Source organism: Cupressus sempervirens, chromosome 6, assembly GCF_028749045.1.
Source record: "Cupressus sempervirens isolate cs-2001-9-10 chromosome 6, ASM2874904v1, whole genome shotgun sequence".
NCBI classification, from domain to species: domain Eukaryota; kingdom Viridiplantae; phylum Streptophyta; class Pinopsida; order Cupressales; family Cupressaceae; genus Cupressus; species Cupressus sempervirens.
The window spans coordinates 244,495,994-244,511,658 of record NC_143123.1 but is presented as its reverse complement, the minus strand read 5'-3'; the positions used below and the strand labels follow the sequence as shown (position 1 = coordinate 244,511,658).

Here is a 15,665-nt window from a genome sequence, read left to right as displayed (position 1 = left end):
TGGGCTTGATATAAGTGAAGATATAGGCAGTGTTCGATGACTGAAGTGCAAATTCGAGCACTCGAGTAGCATCCTGGATGATCATACCTCCCGACTGTCAATACTTTGAATAGGCGCCACCCTGAGTGCAGTGCATTCTTATTATCATAAGCAAGGGTGGTCAATCTAATGTAGTGGGTGACATGGCTAACAATATTGGTTCTCCAACGCAAGTTACATCTCCATGGGGTTGCTGTAAAAATAGGGGAGACACACAAATTTTTGAAATGCTCTTTCCTCATACAACCCAATGATATCATTTGTCACCATGAGGTTTGGACAAGCCCGAAACACTATGCAAGAATACAACTTGTAAACACGAATTCTCTAATAAAAAAAAAAAAAAAGTCATGTTTCGGAGGTCATATCTCACAATTCAACCGTTGGATCGGGCTCAATTTTGGATATGTGTTTGGAATCCTAGTTTTCTAGCTTCTGACTGGAGTGATTTCGAAAATGTATCCGGAATCATGAGATATGCATCACTGTTTGCACCTCTATTGGCTCAGCAATAAAAATTACAGAATGCAGATCACAAAATTGGGTCTTAGTGTGGGGGGCATAACTTCCAATTGCACTGGTGGATTTGGCTCAATTTTGGATATGTTTTTAAGAGGCAAGTTATGCACGATCTGATCGGAGCGATCTTCGAAATTATTCCTGATTCACGAGTTACAGCCAACTGAGTAGAGCGCTGTCAAAATTGTCAACGACAGTTACAAAATCATGACAAAACCTCATCACCAGCAAATGCCACCTGTCAGCATGAGTATACCATAGGGGCCATGAATTTGCAAAGATATAAGACTATTTTTATAATGATATAAACACCTAAAGAAAGGGGAAAAGAAAAAGTTTTTCAAGATTCAGTTAGGAAAATTGAAAAGCCACGAGAAAAGGGGAGGTGAAAAATATATGACAATGCAACAATAGAGTATGGGGGGATATTCTTCCTTTTCCAAAAGGAGATTTTACGCTGCTTTAGGGAGAGGATTTTGATTTTCCAAGGGGGAGATTTTCCAGTTTTCTGAGAGAAGAAAGCAGAATTTGTAGCTGTAGCAGAACGGAGCTTTGTTTGCTAGATTTTGTGCTAGTGATTAAAGGGGAATTTGATTTTGAAATGTAATGTAGGGAAGATGGTTTTCATTTTCTGATGCAGTGTGTAATAGGATCTGTGTAGTCTTTTACATCTTAAAGAACAGAGGTTTGAAAGATATCTGCAAATTAGAACTTTGAGTCTATGTAGTTTTCTTTCCACTGATGGTTATGTTCTTGTAATTTTCAATTTTCTTTAGGTGCATCAAATGTGCTGTTTTTTGAACGCATTTTGATATCAAGATCTTCTTGAAGCTTTGATTCTTCTTTTCTCAAGAGAATGGAAATTATTCCTTTGACCTTTGTCTTTTGTAATGCAGTATATAGCAAATGAGCTTTGTGTAATTTGCTGTATTCTGTTTTCTTTCTTTCCAATCTTTAAGTTTACACATCTACGTTGTATTTACGGATCGATGCTTGATATCCTTTTGTGCTTTTTGGTTAAAAGCATTCACATTTGATTCATTGAATATCTCATACGGGGAGTTGTACCCGATAAAATTCAGAGGAAGTTTATCAATTCCATGATAACCTATCCAACTGTTGGTGTTGATTTGTCCTTTCACTTGGGCATTCAGGATCATTTTTGCACGCATTTTTTCAAAGGACAATCTGTTCACTAACAAATACTTATTATCATTAAATTTTGTTCTCAAAAGGGGACATTGCATTGGACTTCAGATATTAATTTGGCCCTACAGCTAGTCAAATATCCTTAGTATCATTATCCAACACTTCCAGTTGAGCGTAGGGTTGGAAGAGCAGAGAATTTCTCATATTATAAAGAGCAGAGAATTTCTCACATTATAATGATTTTGGGCATCTAACAATAAATAGTCTAAGTTGCTGATTTGGGTTCAGGGATGGATTCGGGTTCAAGATTCCAATTCGTGGATTCTTGAACTTTTTGTCAGTCGACTGAATTGTTGTCGGTGTTTTTGTAGCCGACGGAGTGATTGTTGTCGGTGTTTCTGTAACCGAAGGAGTGATTGTCGTCGATGTTTCTGTATTTTGTAGCCGACGAGCAAATAGTTGTAGCGGACATAATGTTTGTGGCTGACGAACTCCTTCGGGAAGGTTTGGCGGTAGTATTTATACCTTGTCAGGGATCATTGTAAAGCATCTTGAAATATGATAATGTAATGTCTGGCATATGCGAATATAATTTAAGGAGTTCTACTGTTCATTGTCTGTGTGCATTTCTTAATTAACCTATGCGGTAAACATTTGGCACCGTTGCGTTATGAACCTGGAAGGTGGGAGGAATGAAGATTAATGCCAAATCAGCTTAACAAGGATCGAAATAAGGTAAAGGAAAATGATGGAATTTGTATTGCGCAAGAAAATTTAATTCTGGCACAGCAAGCCGAACGCCGAAGGAGATTCCAGAAGATTGCCAACGGAAATCGGAGCACGAAAGACTTGTTGGAGGAAACTTGGCAGTGGGTGGAATTGGTGGAAGAAGCACGGGAGGAGTTTTTGAATTTGTGTTCGCCGAGGGAAGAGAATCCAGACGGAAGAGCATCGACTCGCACGGCTTGGAGTGCCGACGGAGCAAGAGCGTGGAGTGAACTCTTCGTCCGGGATATACTTCCGTAGGAGACAACTTCAGAACACCCTTCTTCACCAAGGTTCGTAGCTGTTGAGTCCACTAGTGTGGGAGACCAGTTTGCCGATGTGGGAGTGCAGTTCGCCGGTGTGGGAGACCAGTCCACCGGTGTGGGAGTGCAATCCGCCGGTGTGGGAGATCAGTCCACTGGTGTGGGAGTGCAGACCGCCGGTGTGGGAAGTGAAGAGCATCAGTGTTGCAAGACCGAGCAACGCCGGTTTATAGAAACCAATCATGATGGTGGGACCAAAAGAGAAATTGCCAAAGTTCAATGATGATGGTACGGTCGATCCCATTTGACATTGCAAGACATGTGGAATGATCTGGAAGGCAAATGAGATAACTGATGAAGACTACTGGATGAGGCAATTTCCGGCCACCCTACAGGGTGTAGCAATTGATTGGTTTACTGATACAGATCCACAAAAGCTAAACAGTTGGGATAACATTAAAAAGGAGTTTCTTGCAGAATTTAAACTGTTGCGGGATGATAATGAAATTGTAGTAGAGATCTTCAATACTAAGCAGGGGAAGAACGAAACCGTCCGTGTTTACGCCAGGAAATTAAAAGATTTGATAAATAAAATGGAAAGTAAGCCAGCAGATGGACTTTAGAAAAGATGGTTCGTGGAAGGTCTACGCTCGAGGTTGCAAAAGAAAATGAAAATTGTACCACCGTCGTCATACACGGAAGCTTATAACAGAGCATTGGACCTTGAAAGTGAGCAGAAAACAAAGAAGAAGAAGAACACTAGCTCATTTGATTCTGATGACGATGAGCTTGCCGGAGAAGATAGCAGCGATGATGAAGGCAGTAGCAAGAAGGTCCGCGCCTTACAGAAGGACATGATCCGCATGATGAAGGAGTTTAAAAACATGCAGAAGGAGCCAAAAGGCAGTGAGCTGTGGTGCACGGAGTGTAAGACCGACGGTCACACTAAAGGATCTTGTCCAAAGAACCAATTCTGTGACATTTGTCAGATCATGGGCCACTCGACAAAGGAATGCCCCTTTAACATGAAAACTCGCTGATCTCTACAAGTGCTTCTTACACAGGCAGCTTCCACGTCAGGAGGGAATGGAAATGCAAACATTGATGGTGCCACTTCGGGTGGGTACAGGGATAATAGCAGAGGGCAAAATAACAACAATGTGAACAATAACAATAATAATGGCAACCGAAGTCGAATCCAGTATGATGCAACCGGACGACCGATTGTTCAATACTGAGCATATAATTTGTTGGGTCATTTTGCGCGGGACTGTACAACGGCAAACACACCGAAATTATTATGCAGATGGTGCGGACCCGGCGACCATGAAGATGCTAAGTGCCCAAAGTCTGGAGTAAATTTGATCACTGTAGGCACGGATGAAGAGGAGGTTTTGGCAATTACACAGAGGCAAGCGAAGGTGTACCCGGACCTGGAGGAAGAAAAGAGAAAACTGGGGGAAGCACGGGTGGAAATTGAGAAGGCATCGTCCGCAGAGACATCTCAGTTAAAGGACATCACCGACATCTTGGCAAGGAACTACGTGGAACAAAACATTGTACGACAGATCTTACAAACGGAGGTACCGGTCAAGATAAGTAACCTTCTCACAATGCCCCAGTTACGGACGACCATTTTGAATCATACACCATTTTCGAAAGCAATAGAGGACAGTAGTCCAACGATGGCAACAGACCCAATGTTGCTGGCACTCACATTCGGACGACATCCGGCGGTCGTCGAGATGGGGATTTTGGGAAATGTTCTGACAGACACAATTGTCGACAGAGAGTCCGGCGTGAATGTGTTGTCGAAGGATACTTGGAAGAAGTTGGGAAAGCTGACGCTGTGGCCACCTACATTATAGTTGCTCATGGCGGACCAACACGGGATCAAACTGTTGGGAACCTTAAGGGCACAACTGATAACTATTGGAACACAACCATATTTATTGGACTTCGTGGTCATTCCATTGAAAAGAAAAGGATATGATGCTATTTTGGGACGGACTTGGTTGGTGCAAGCAAAAGTAAAACATGATTGGAAACGAAATACCCTATCAATGGAGCGTGGAGGCAAAAGATTCATAATTGACTTGCACCACACAAATGGTAGGTGAGAAGGCAGCATCGTCAGACTCAAAAGGTGAAGGCGACAGTGATGACGAAGGAAATGACAACAAAGGAAAGAGGAGAATGGAACCAGACGAAAGAGTATTGACACTAGGAGGATCAAATGACGACACCTAGACTCGGTGAATGGCCTTTACCACTGGCAAATTGAAGACTACGAACTCTTTCTGAGTTGTAATATGCTAAGGGTCGATGAAGGTGAGAAAATAGAGGAAAATAAATGTTTGAAGGAATACAGAGTAGCGGAAGAAGGAAAGGCGGTTACGCCTAAAGTTGAGGGGAAGAACATACAGTCCAAACCCAGAAAAAAGAAAAATTTCACCGTCCGGTACACAGTGAACGAACTGCATAGAAAGAAGATAATGTATCGCACTGCAAAATTAGTTGAAGCGCGCTGACAACAAGGAAATAATCTAGATGCGTGACGACCGTAGGCACAGTGGGCGACGCAAGTGACACAGAACAAATGTAAGGCATGGCATGACAAACATCTCAAACTCAACAGGTTTCAGCCAGGGTAGTTGGTACTCAAGTATGACGGGCGAAATGAAATTAGGCCGGGGAAGTTCAAAGTCAGATGGGTCAAACCATACAAGATCCAAAAAGTCGGCGACAATGGAGCAATTAAATTGTCAACCTTCGATGGGGAAGAGATCCCTCAGGCAGTCAACGAGTCCAAATTGAAAACATACCGCACCTGAAAGATTTCATCTCCGATGTTGTCGCCGTCACTGAAGAAGTCGTCACCGAATGATTTGAGGGCTCCTTCGTCGTTGTCATTGCAGAATGGCGATGCCTGGAGGCAAAATTGAGGTGCTGTTCATTTTTTTGAGGAAAAGAAAGAAAAAAAAAAAATTGGAAAAAAAAAGAAAAAGAGAAAAGAAAAAAAGTCTCACGAGCAGGAGTCTGTCCGTGGACATTTGTACACGGAAGACAAACCGTGGAAGCTTTTCCCGCGGGCCTGTCTCAAACCTCCAGCAGGTAGTCCGCGGAAACTAATCCGCGGGGTTGTTTTTTTTCCGTGCTGTTGTGTCCGTAGGGTCTTCGTCAATAATTTCTTCCGGATGTCAAAGACTCTTCCACAAATGTAACACTGTATTCTCGCGACATCCTCTCATTAACCTCGACATTTGTTTATTCCACCAGATCTCCGCCTGGGCAAAGACAATCTACAGGTTCTTTCTCGTTGCGTGTATAACAGGCCGCGGAAGTTAAAACTTCTTAATTTTTTTTTTTAGTCTTTCCATGGGCATATATCAGTCTTTCTGCGAGCATATAACAGGGTGGCTCCAACGATGCGGGATCTGCCTTGTTTTCGGCGTGCTTTTGATCGTTTGTATCGATCTTTGCCATCATCATAACAACCACAGATACCTCCTGTTGATCCATTCCGAGCAATACAACACAGGGAGACAGCGAAAAAAGAACGTGTATATGCCCCCGATGGTGCTGAGGACGATTTTGTGGACTTTTAAATTCATGCTCGGGTGTGGGCTTGCAGACTTGATTTCCTAAGTATTCTGCCATTTTTTTGTACCCTTCGAAGAGTTTGTTTGTGTGTCGGGAGATCTGAAGCCCAGGTTTTCGGAAGTTTGATAGCGTTGGCAGGGGTGCTCGGATTTTTTATGTGCTTGGCGGATGCTGTTGTGCTCTTGCCTGTTCGACTGTAAGAAGCAGTATTAGAACACATCCACTATGACTCAGAATTTTGTGTTTCTCATTGCCGGAGATGTTTCAGCGAAAGATTGTTGGAGTTCTGTTTCTTGTTTGCGGAGGAGAGATTATTCCAGTTTCTGTAGAAGATGGGTGTGAGGGGTTTTCTTTAAAAAAAAATAAAATAAAAAACGACAACGGATTGGGGCAGTGCAGAATGAGTAGCAGATGATGCCAAAGGGAAGGGGAAGCATTAGTGGTTGCTAGAAAGAGTGTGGAATCGGCAGAAAATGATAGAAACAGTGTGTTCCATGCAGTTTTGTGTGGGTTTCGGAGGGCAAATTTGGTCTTGGCACTGCCCCTCGACCTCGCTGGGGGCGTTGCCCGTGGATCCCCAGTCGTTGTGGATATCAATCATGAAGTGTGACCAGTTGAGAAGACTTGAAGTTGCTGTAGGCATGGAGTGTCTGTGTGCGAGAGGCACTGGGAGTAGGTGTTGGCCGTAAGGCTGTCTTGGTGGATGCGTAGAGAGCTCGGGAGGAGTGGGTCATCCAGAAGGCAGTACAGCGACACTTAGCTCAGTGGACCCAATGTTGGAAGCAGAGAAAGCAGAACGGGTGGCTATCAAGATATTTTGTTAGTCGTTAGGAGATGACTTTTCTTTTTGGGGGGGATGGTGTTAGATGATTGGATTGTCGTCGGTGTTTCTATAGCCGACGGAGTGATTGTCGTTGGTGTTTGTGTATTTTGTAGCTGATGGGTAAATAGTTGTAGCGGACATAATGTTTGTGGCTGACGGACTCCTTCAAGAAGGTTTAGCAGTAGTATTTATACCTCGTCAGGGATCATTGTAAAGCATCTTGATATTTGATAATGTAATGTTTGGCATATGTGAATATAATTTAAGGAGTTCTGCTGTTCATTGTCTGTGTGCATTTCTTAATTAACCTATGCGGTAAACACTTTTTTCCCCATTATGATTCACAAGGATTTGTGTTGCAGCTACTAATCCCGTCTACTGCAGATGGAAAATACTCATCCCACAAAGGATGGTACAACCTTAAAACCAGTCCACACTGATGCCCACGAAAACCTCTGGGCGTGGATCAAAGAATTAGTGATGAGTACTCCTCCCTATGTAGTCATAGTCAAGTGTTGACTGACCGAATAAAACTTCTGTCAACTAACTCATCACCAACACATGCAGTGGATCTAACCACACCAGGCTCTGATGCAACATGTAGTTCTTTGCTGCCTGCTACAGAGGCATTCATCCTAACTGTATCATTTGCACCTATAACTATGATAAGTGTGGCCACATCCCCAACATGCTCACAACTATAACCGATGGATATAATGCCATCACCAACTACTATTGTAGGAAGATGTACTGAATCTGTAGCTGGTGAAGACCGTACTTGGCTTAACTCCACAATAAGCTCGTCCAATTGAAGCTATGATTCCTAAAGAGCTAATTGAGTGCTCTCCAATATCCCTGAAGTTGCCTCAAGCTCATGAGTGAACTCATCTATCTCATCCTCTTTTCCCCTCAATGCATTCATAACAAGTGCAACACTAGTTAAGAAGATTGTCTCTGTCACCCAATAACTGCAAATAGTTTTGTTTCATTATTCTTATAGATTCTCGGAGTGTATGAAACTTTGTGAGGGAAAAACTACCATCATAATGCTCATCTATCGTAGGAGTGCACCAACCAAAGGTGACTAACATTTGGTAAGCAATGTCAAAGTGCGCAATGGCTGTGGCAATTTGACTGTCATTCATCTTTAATTGCCCAACCAACTACCGTCTTTGGTATTCATGGCACTTATGCAAGCTCTCAAAATCAAAATATGCACTATGAAAGAATGTTGTATCTGTAATGCTCACCTTGTGATCAATATCATGTGTGCAATCATTAGCGCACAACATAATCAACCAAGGTACTTCTGCTAAGCTTCTCAACAAATGACTCATCAAATAAAGTGGAAACTTTTGGTTTGACAATCTCTTTGCACTCTTCCGATTCTCATGTAATTGTAAGTCCTCACAAGTGGCAATCCTGGGACCAATCACTAATAGATAAATTCTCTGAATCATTTTTCCAAGTCTGATTCGTAAAATCAGATTTGTCATGAGATACTTCTGCATCACATATCTCATTTCTTACACCCAAAACATGTGTGTCTTCATGTGGCAACAAACTAGAAGCATGTTCTTTAATTGAGACAACAACTACCTCATGATAATGCAAAGAGGTTAAACTGATGTTGGTAAAAACTAATTTTTTGTTGTTATCCTCAAACCTCTCTGCATATTCAAAGAACTTCCAAATGTCACTCCTAATTTGTTTGTTATGCCAAAATGATTCAATGGGTTTTCTTGAAGGAGTGTCAAAGACTCAAATAAACCTTTCTCTATCCTTTCCCCATACTTCCCTCGAATAATGTTTCACTCTATCAGACACTTCTGAATTGAAGCCAAGCAAGTAATCCAAGAAACCATCAAAACGATCTAATTTTTAAAGCTTATCTAGCATGATCTGGCATTCTTTACAACATGTATGAGCTTCAAGTTCAATATTTTCTCTATTTTTTCCCATGACTGAAACAAGCAAGACTGCTTGTCACTCAAATTACAATAACAGGGCCAAAATAATTTTTCTTCCAATGCCCAATAGGATGTTAGAAAACTGTTCTGATACCAATTTAAGGACCCGTTCTAACTTCACCACTGTAATATCCCTTATAAATCTGATCATAGTCTGATGTTATGACGATGAAGGAATATTATCAAACATTTAGCATACAATGTTTGAAACCACTGTTATGAATTTTATGATCATCTTCTTTAAGTTCATAGGTTGCAAATGAAGTTATTGAATGCTTCTGACAGTGCAAGGATGTTATAGAAATGATATACTAGCTGTGTCAGACCTTTGACAAACATATACATGACTTAAATTAACTATTACAGCTAGTTGACATAAAGAAAAACACTTGCCATGCATTCCAATGTACACCTACAGCCATGAGGCATTTAAGCAAACAGTTGGCATGCAAACCTTTATAAAATCAAAGTATTCATAATACATACAAATACCATTTCTGATATTCTGAAATGTTATCACAAATGCAGCACAATGATGGTATTAATTTAAACCATCCTCAAGCGCAATTTGCTGGTCACCATTTCAAAGTGCAGAAACACTTGGAAGAATTCACAATTCCTCAAGCTCAAAATCTGAAACCCTTGTTTCAATTTCTTCTCCACACAAACAAAAGAAAAATACAAGTCATGAATGATTTCATTTTCACCAAAGAAGCTTTTTAACATCTCAATTGAAGATTGGCTCAGTAGCTTCAAACTCACACCTCACATAACTTAAATCATAACTTAGCATTTAAAATATTTGTTTTTGTTGTAATTGAAATAATACCATTTGATTATTTCCCCTCCTTTTGATGCACCCATTAAAAACTAAAGTATACTTAATTAAACACTTATGTCTCCCTTTTAAATAACACTTTATCACTTATTATAAACTATACTTGTAAACCATTTAAAATTCCCTTTTAAATAAACTCCAATTAATTTGTCAATGATTGCACTTGAAATTAACTATTATTAAAGTATAATTTTAATAATTATTATAATGTTATAGCTCTATCATTAATTGTTATTTTGTTAATTCTGGCTGAGCTTGAGAGTTAACCATTGTGCCCGTTGTGCATCCAACTACCTTACCAAAATAGTAAGGGTTTATCTCTGTCAACCCTAGACTACCTATAATTAGTAAGTCCCTGAAATTGAGCCAATTAACGAACTCTACTAACACCAAGTCTAGTTGCACTGCCAAAAATAGCAACATCAGCATAATTGATTTACTATAAATAGTAAGTCTCTGAATAACTGCTCCAGTCAACAATATATATCTCGATTCTCAACATTGCCACCATGTTGTTTAGGTGCCTTGGTAAAGATGGAAACTCTTATTGAACCAAAATTGACACTTATTGTAAATAGTAAGTTTGCCAATCTGACTGAAATGAAGAGAAAACCTGAACATCCTTGACCATTGAAGCGGGAAAATAGCCATTGGCTGAACCAACTGAAATCCCCCTATCCATAACGTTAGCCCACATGGTTCGCAATGATGGCCTAATAGCTCGTCCTTTAATATTGGCTAAAAGGGGGATATTACATTCTAGAAGGGGGGAAAGCATGAAGACTGGAAAGTCATTTTACCAACTAGAGATATGACTATAGTCTATGACCATATTGTCCCTTTTAGTCAAGGCCATATGGAAATTAGACTGCCTAAGATGGAGCTCATCCTTTGTAAGATTATATACAAATGTCTTGTGCATTTTAGTGTGGATGTCAAAATCATCCAAATGAATGGCATCATTAAAAGAGGAAGAATGTGTGATCTATAGAATGCAAGAATTGGACTTCTTATGTTGTCTTGTCACCATCTTGAGCTCGATCACATTAATGGAATGTAGACAATATCATTGCAATTCCTGTAAAGCCAATTGTGGTGTGAGGTCTCATTATTTTGTCTCTTTGCATTGTGGCTTAGTTCTTTTTTTGTTATTCTTTTTTGTTTGTAGTGTTTGCGGACTATACCACCCTATAGTTTCGGTTTCCATTTGGTTCCTTTGTTTTGACCTTGCAGTAGCTTAATTTTTTTAGATATGCATGCCTCTGGTAGCTGAAATCAAGTGTATACACCCTATATAAGCGAATCCCTGGAAGGTACACCTTTTCTTCTTTTTATCACCACTAGTCTTTCTTCTCAATGAATTTTCTCATATACACACCTCCATTTGAACACTTAAATCTTAGCTAGTCTCCTGATAGCATCATCCCCATCTCTAACCTTATCCCTAATCCAGTTTCCAACCTTAATCCTGTTTACATTAAGTTCTCTAGTCAACAAATTGTCTATCTCACCACGATGTTCTCCTTGCCACTTGATTTATTCTCTTTTTGTCATTCCTTCTTCTCACTTACATAGAGCAGCCCTGAACCACATTATGGCATTATTTTGTTTGCTAGTTTATGGATCATTTACACTTTTTCCCCTTTTATCACCATTGCACTAATTCAAAAACATTGATTCACTCTATTTGGCTTTGGGCCTATCGTTAAATCCATCAGATCCACTTTTTGATGATGCAAGTTGATAAGCATTGTAATTTTGATATGAGCTCTTTATCCAGAAGCTTTTGGTCATTATCATTTGTCACAGCTAGATTAGACGAAGGCAGGTCAAGAATATCAGTTCATCTGTGCAATAAAACATTCATTGAGCTAGTTAATCTAACATTGGATCCTTTCTATCTTGTCAACCATTTCTTTTATGCTAAGTACTGTTGACAAAACTAAACATTTATTTAAGCAATAACACCTTATGGATGCTTCTGTAAAGTATGAAACTAGTCTTAGTACTGGCTAGCTGTGGACAAAACACGAAAAAATAAGGTCCATTTACAGTGATATTGCTAGAATCTAGTGAAAATGACATGAGTTTGTCTAAAATTGACAAAAAGACATCATTGTAAAGTTTGAAATGACCACTATACCTTCAAAATGAGTTGTTATATGACAAATTTGTTTCAAAGTTATAAAGCTCTGACATTATTTAGTTTGGCTCTTGGCTTTCACTATTTTTGCCCTTCAAAATCAGAATTATGTCCTTGTCAAATTAAAAAACATTTCTCTTTGATGATATGAATGTTCTCATGCAGCTATTCACTAGAAAGCAGATTTGGTCTACATTCCAAATATGTGAATATAGTAGAAAATTATGAAAACTGAACTGATGTTTGACACTTTTGGAACTTGGGATTTTTATGAATTGTACAACTTTTGGGATGGTCTTGTATAGACTTCACAACCTTCGTTTTATTGGTACAGTTTGATTCCATCTCACCCGTTATTGTCCACTAGTCCTTGTACCCATAGGATTGAGCATTTGTGGATTTGCAACAACCATCCCAGTTACAATCTTGCCTTAACTAGGACCGGTGGTGAACATTTACCTTTTAAAAAATTTAGACATAAAGATCAGAGAGAATCTGAAGCTGATACACAATAGGAGTTGATAGAAGCTCTGCTAACCTCAAATAAATTATTACACTTGAGGAAGAGCATACCTATGCTAATGACTGAAGCACCTAGCTGCTATATCATATTAAATCCATTAATTAACTTCTAATTTATTTATTTGATGGAGTGTCTGAAATAGATACACACCCCTTACAAAATTATATTTGTTACTATCCCCTAAGCATAGAAGTTAACATTTATTAACATCTAACCTATAGTTCAGATTAATGAACTAACAAATGTTATTGATCAGTTTTGTATTATAGTTGTTAGTACCCGTGATTATGATTTTTCACATAGAACGATGTCTAGAAAAGTTAATTTAGGTGGAATTACCCTTCAATGAAAAGATATATCTATTCTAATCCTTTAGGGATATTGTTGCATCATTGCACACCCAACATCTCCAAAGCATAATAGCAAGGCTCTAGTAGGGAAGAGAATAAATATTGGTCATCTGCTTTTCCAAAGAAAAGATTCAAATTTGAAGTGCAGTGGACCTACCCAAATTATTCATTATATGGGAGTCATGTAATGCAGAGTTATAGTTCAAGATTGACTTCTTCCTGCATTTTGGTTTTATTAACTTATTACAAGTTGTACACGTTGTTGGGCTTTACCATAGAATTGATGGCCTTCCAGCAGTCATGGAAGCTAAATAATTTGACTTGGGCTTGTCATTTCTTTGCCTGTAAGGGACACACTACTGGATATTGATGAAAAGACGTGTTTGACAGCACAATACTCTGTATTGGGATATTGAATACCTTGCAGTTCCCATTAACACCCTTTCATGTTACATATTCAACAAATATATATTGTCAGGTCTCTTTTTTTAGCTATTCATTAAACTTAGCTATTTTTATAAAGTCACAGTAAGCTTTAGTAAAAGTCTTTAAAAAAATTCATGTGCATTCTGATGTTTCTGAATGTGTAGCTCATATACTAATGATCTACCAATCTTGTTTTTTGGATGAATGCAGTCACCGGTAGCTGCCATAATTGCAAACTTTTCAAAGTCTGAGCAAGACAACCTGTCATTTCTACGTTTTTCTGAAGTAGTTAAATATTTTCATGAGTTTGGCCATGTGGTAACACTCTCTCTCGTCTCTATTCAGTTTTGATCTTGCGTTTCGTGACATGTTGTTGTCCTGAATATTTTACTGTTAACTTTTAAGACAAAAATCAATCTATTTAATTAGATAAACCCAAAATTTTCTGTTCCTTAACACAATATTAGAGGTTGAGTAGAAAGGTTGCCTTGCAAATAAATTTGCCGGTGGGGGTACATGAATAAGCTCAGGTTTGGGTGTATCAATTTAACATTTGTTTCCCTTGGGTACAGGTATGACCATATATATATAGCGTGTGTGTGACGATACATAAAATATATTTGGTTCTTGACATTAAAAATAAGCAAGAAAATATGGGGATGGGTCCTCTTCTCCCCAAATCCCTTGTCCCTATCCCTTAGGTGTTTCCCAGGATGGCAGGATGGCAATGGGATACCCCCCTTCTGTCTCTGATTCTTACAGAAATCCCCAAAATGGCATTTAAAAAAATGTTTTTCTTTTTCTTTTTCTTTTCTAAATAGTGTTTTCTTTGATAACTCTGAATGAGGATCAAACCAAAGTATTCAAATTTCATATATGTGAGAATCAAAAGAGCTATCTAATTTCAAATGTATGAGAATCAAACATGTTCAATGAAATACACATTAAAATTTACAATTGTTTAATTTTCAAGGCATGCCAAGTCAGAGTCTCAATGCTATGCTTGAAAAGTTTCATTCTTGAGTGTTGAAATTATAAAATTGCACTATTTTATTTCGTCTGATTGTACTTTATATGGTCTAATATTGCTTACCATTTGGCACTGACCATAGTGGCTACCACTGGATGATCCACTTATGCTAGTGGCTCAGATGGTTCTAAGTCTTTGGATATGGATGGCGCAGACAAGGCTTAGCTTCATAGACTATTGTACAATGTATATTGATGATTGAGACTTCTGGATTCATGTCTGAGCTTTCTGTTATAATGCTTTATTGAAATTTATTATGGTGTTATACTACTTCTTGTTGTGTTGTGAAATACACACGTCCCATTACAAATGGGGACCCCATCCATTTGCTTGGCAGGAGGAGTAGGTGTCTTAGTTGGCCTTAGTTTGGTGGGAATCCTGGAATCTCCTTAGCAGTGAGATGAGTTTGAGCAACTTCAGATGCTGTCATGTCCACTTGAGAGTCAAGTCATAAAGAGAATGGAGTCGCAAGCCAACGGTTCAACATTTGGTGAAGGTGTCTTGAATCTGAGTATTTTAGAGACCAAGTTCCCACCTTCGGAAGGAATGAGTTAAAGTTTGAAGAAGGTTGAGAATTAAAGTGAAGACAGCATGAGATGCAATGGGAGGTTTGAGACATGCAAAATGAGATTGGAATGCATGAATAAATTGAATTTCTATATGATATGCTTGAAATAGGTGAATTGGACAAACCTGAAATTTGAACCTTGAGAATATGGCATGACAGTTGAGATGAACATAGGCCAACCTGAGTATGAAATTGGAAAAGGAGAATTTCAACATTCAGATCTGAGAGATATCATTCAGAATCAGAAAAGTGGATCATATAAGAAATGGTTTTTAATCAAGCAACCAAAGGGAAAATTTGAGTTTTCAAAAGGCAAGATTGACAGTGTTTTTTTAAACCTTGGAAAAATTCCAAGAGGTGGTTGGAATCTGATCACTCCTTGTAACTGGATTTCCAAGGGTCGGTCAGATTCAGACCTCACCATGGAGTTCCATTTCCAACAGCCCTCCTATTTCCACCTATTTCGGAAGCTTGCCAAAGCGGAAATGGGAGAATTTTGACTTCAAAATGATGTAGAATACAAATTGAGTAGAAGAGAAGGTGAATCAAACAAGATTTTAAGGCTGATAATCAGATTTCAATGCCAAAATAAGGGGACTAAAAAACAGATCTGGGTTGAACTTAATCAACAATCAATCAAAATCAGATCAGAGTGC

At 39.0% G+C, this 15,665-nt stretch overlaps 1 protein-coding gene across 8 annotated transcripts in view; it reads left to right on the top strand.

The window, feature by feature from the left end:
* Positions 1 to 15,665, top strand: part of LOC149552163 (Zincin-like metalloproteases family protein) — a 273,149-nt gene that overhangs the window by 187,428 nt on the left and 70,056 nt on the right. For all 8 annotated transcript variants that reach the window (XM_089787642.1, XM_089787641.1, XM_089787648.1 and 5 more), the window contains one exon: positions 13,622 to 13,729. In XM_089787642.1, coding sequence (XP_089643768.1) covers positions 13,622 to 13,729 — 108 coding nt within the window. The remainder of the gene's footprint in view (positions 1 to 13,621; positions 13,730 to 15,665) is intronic.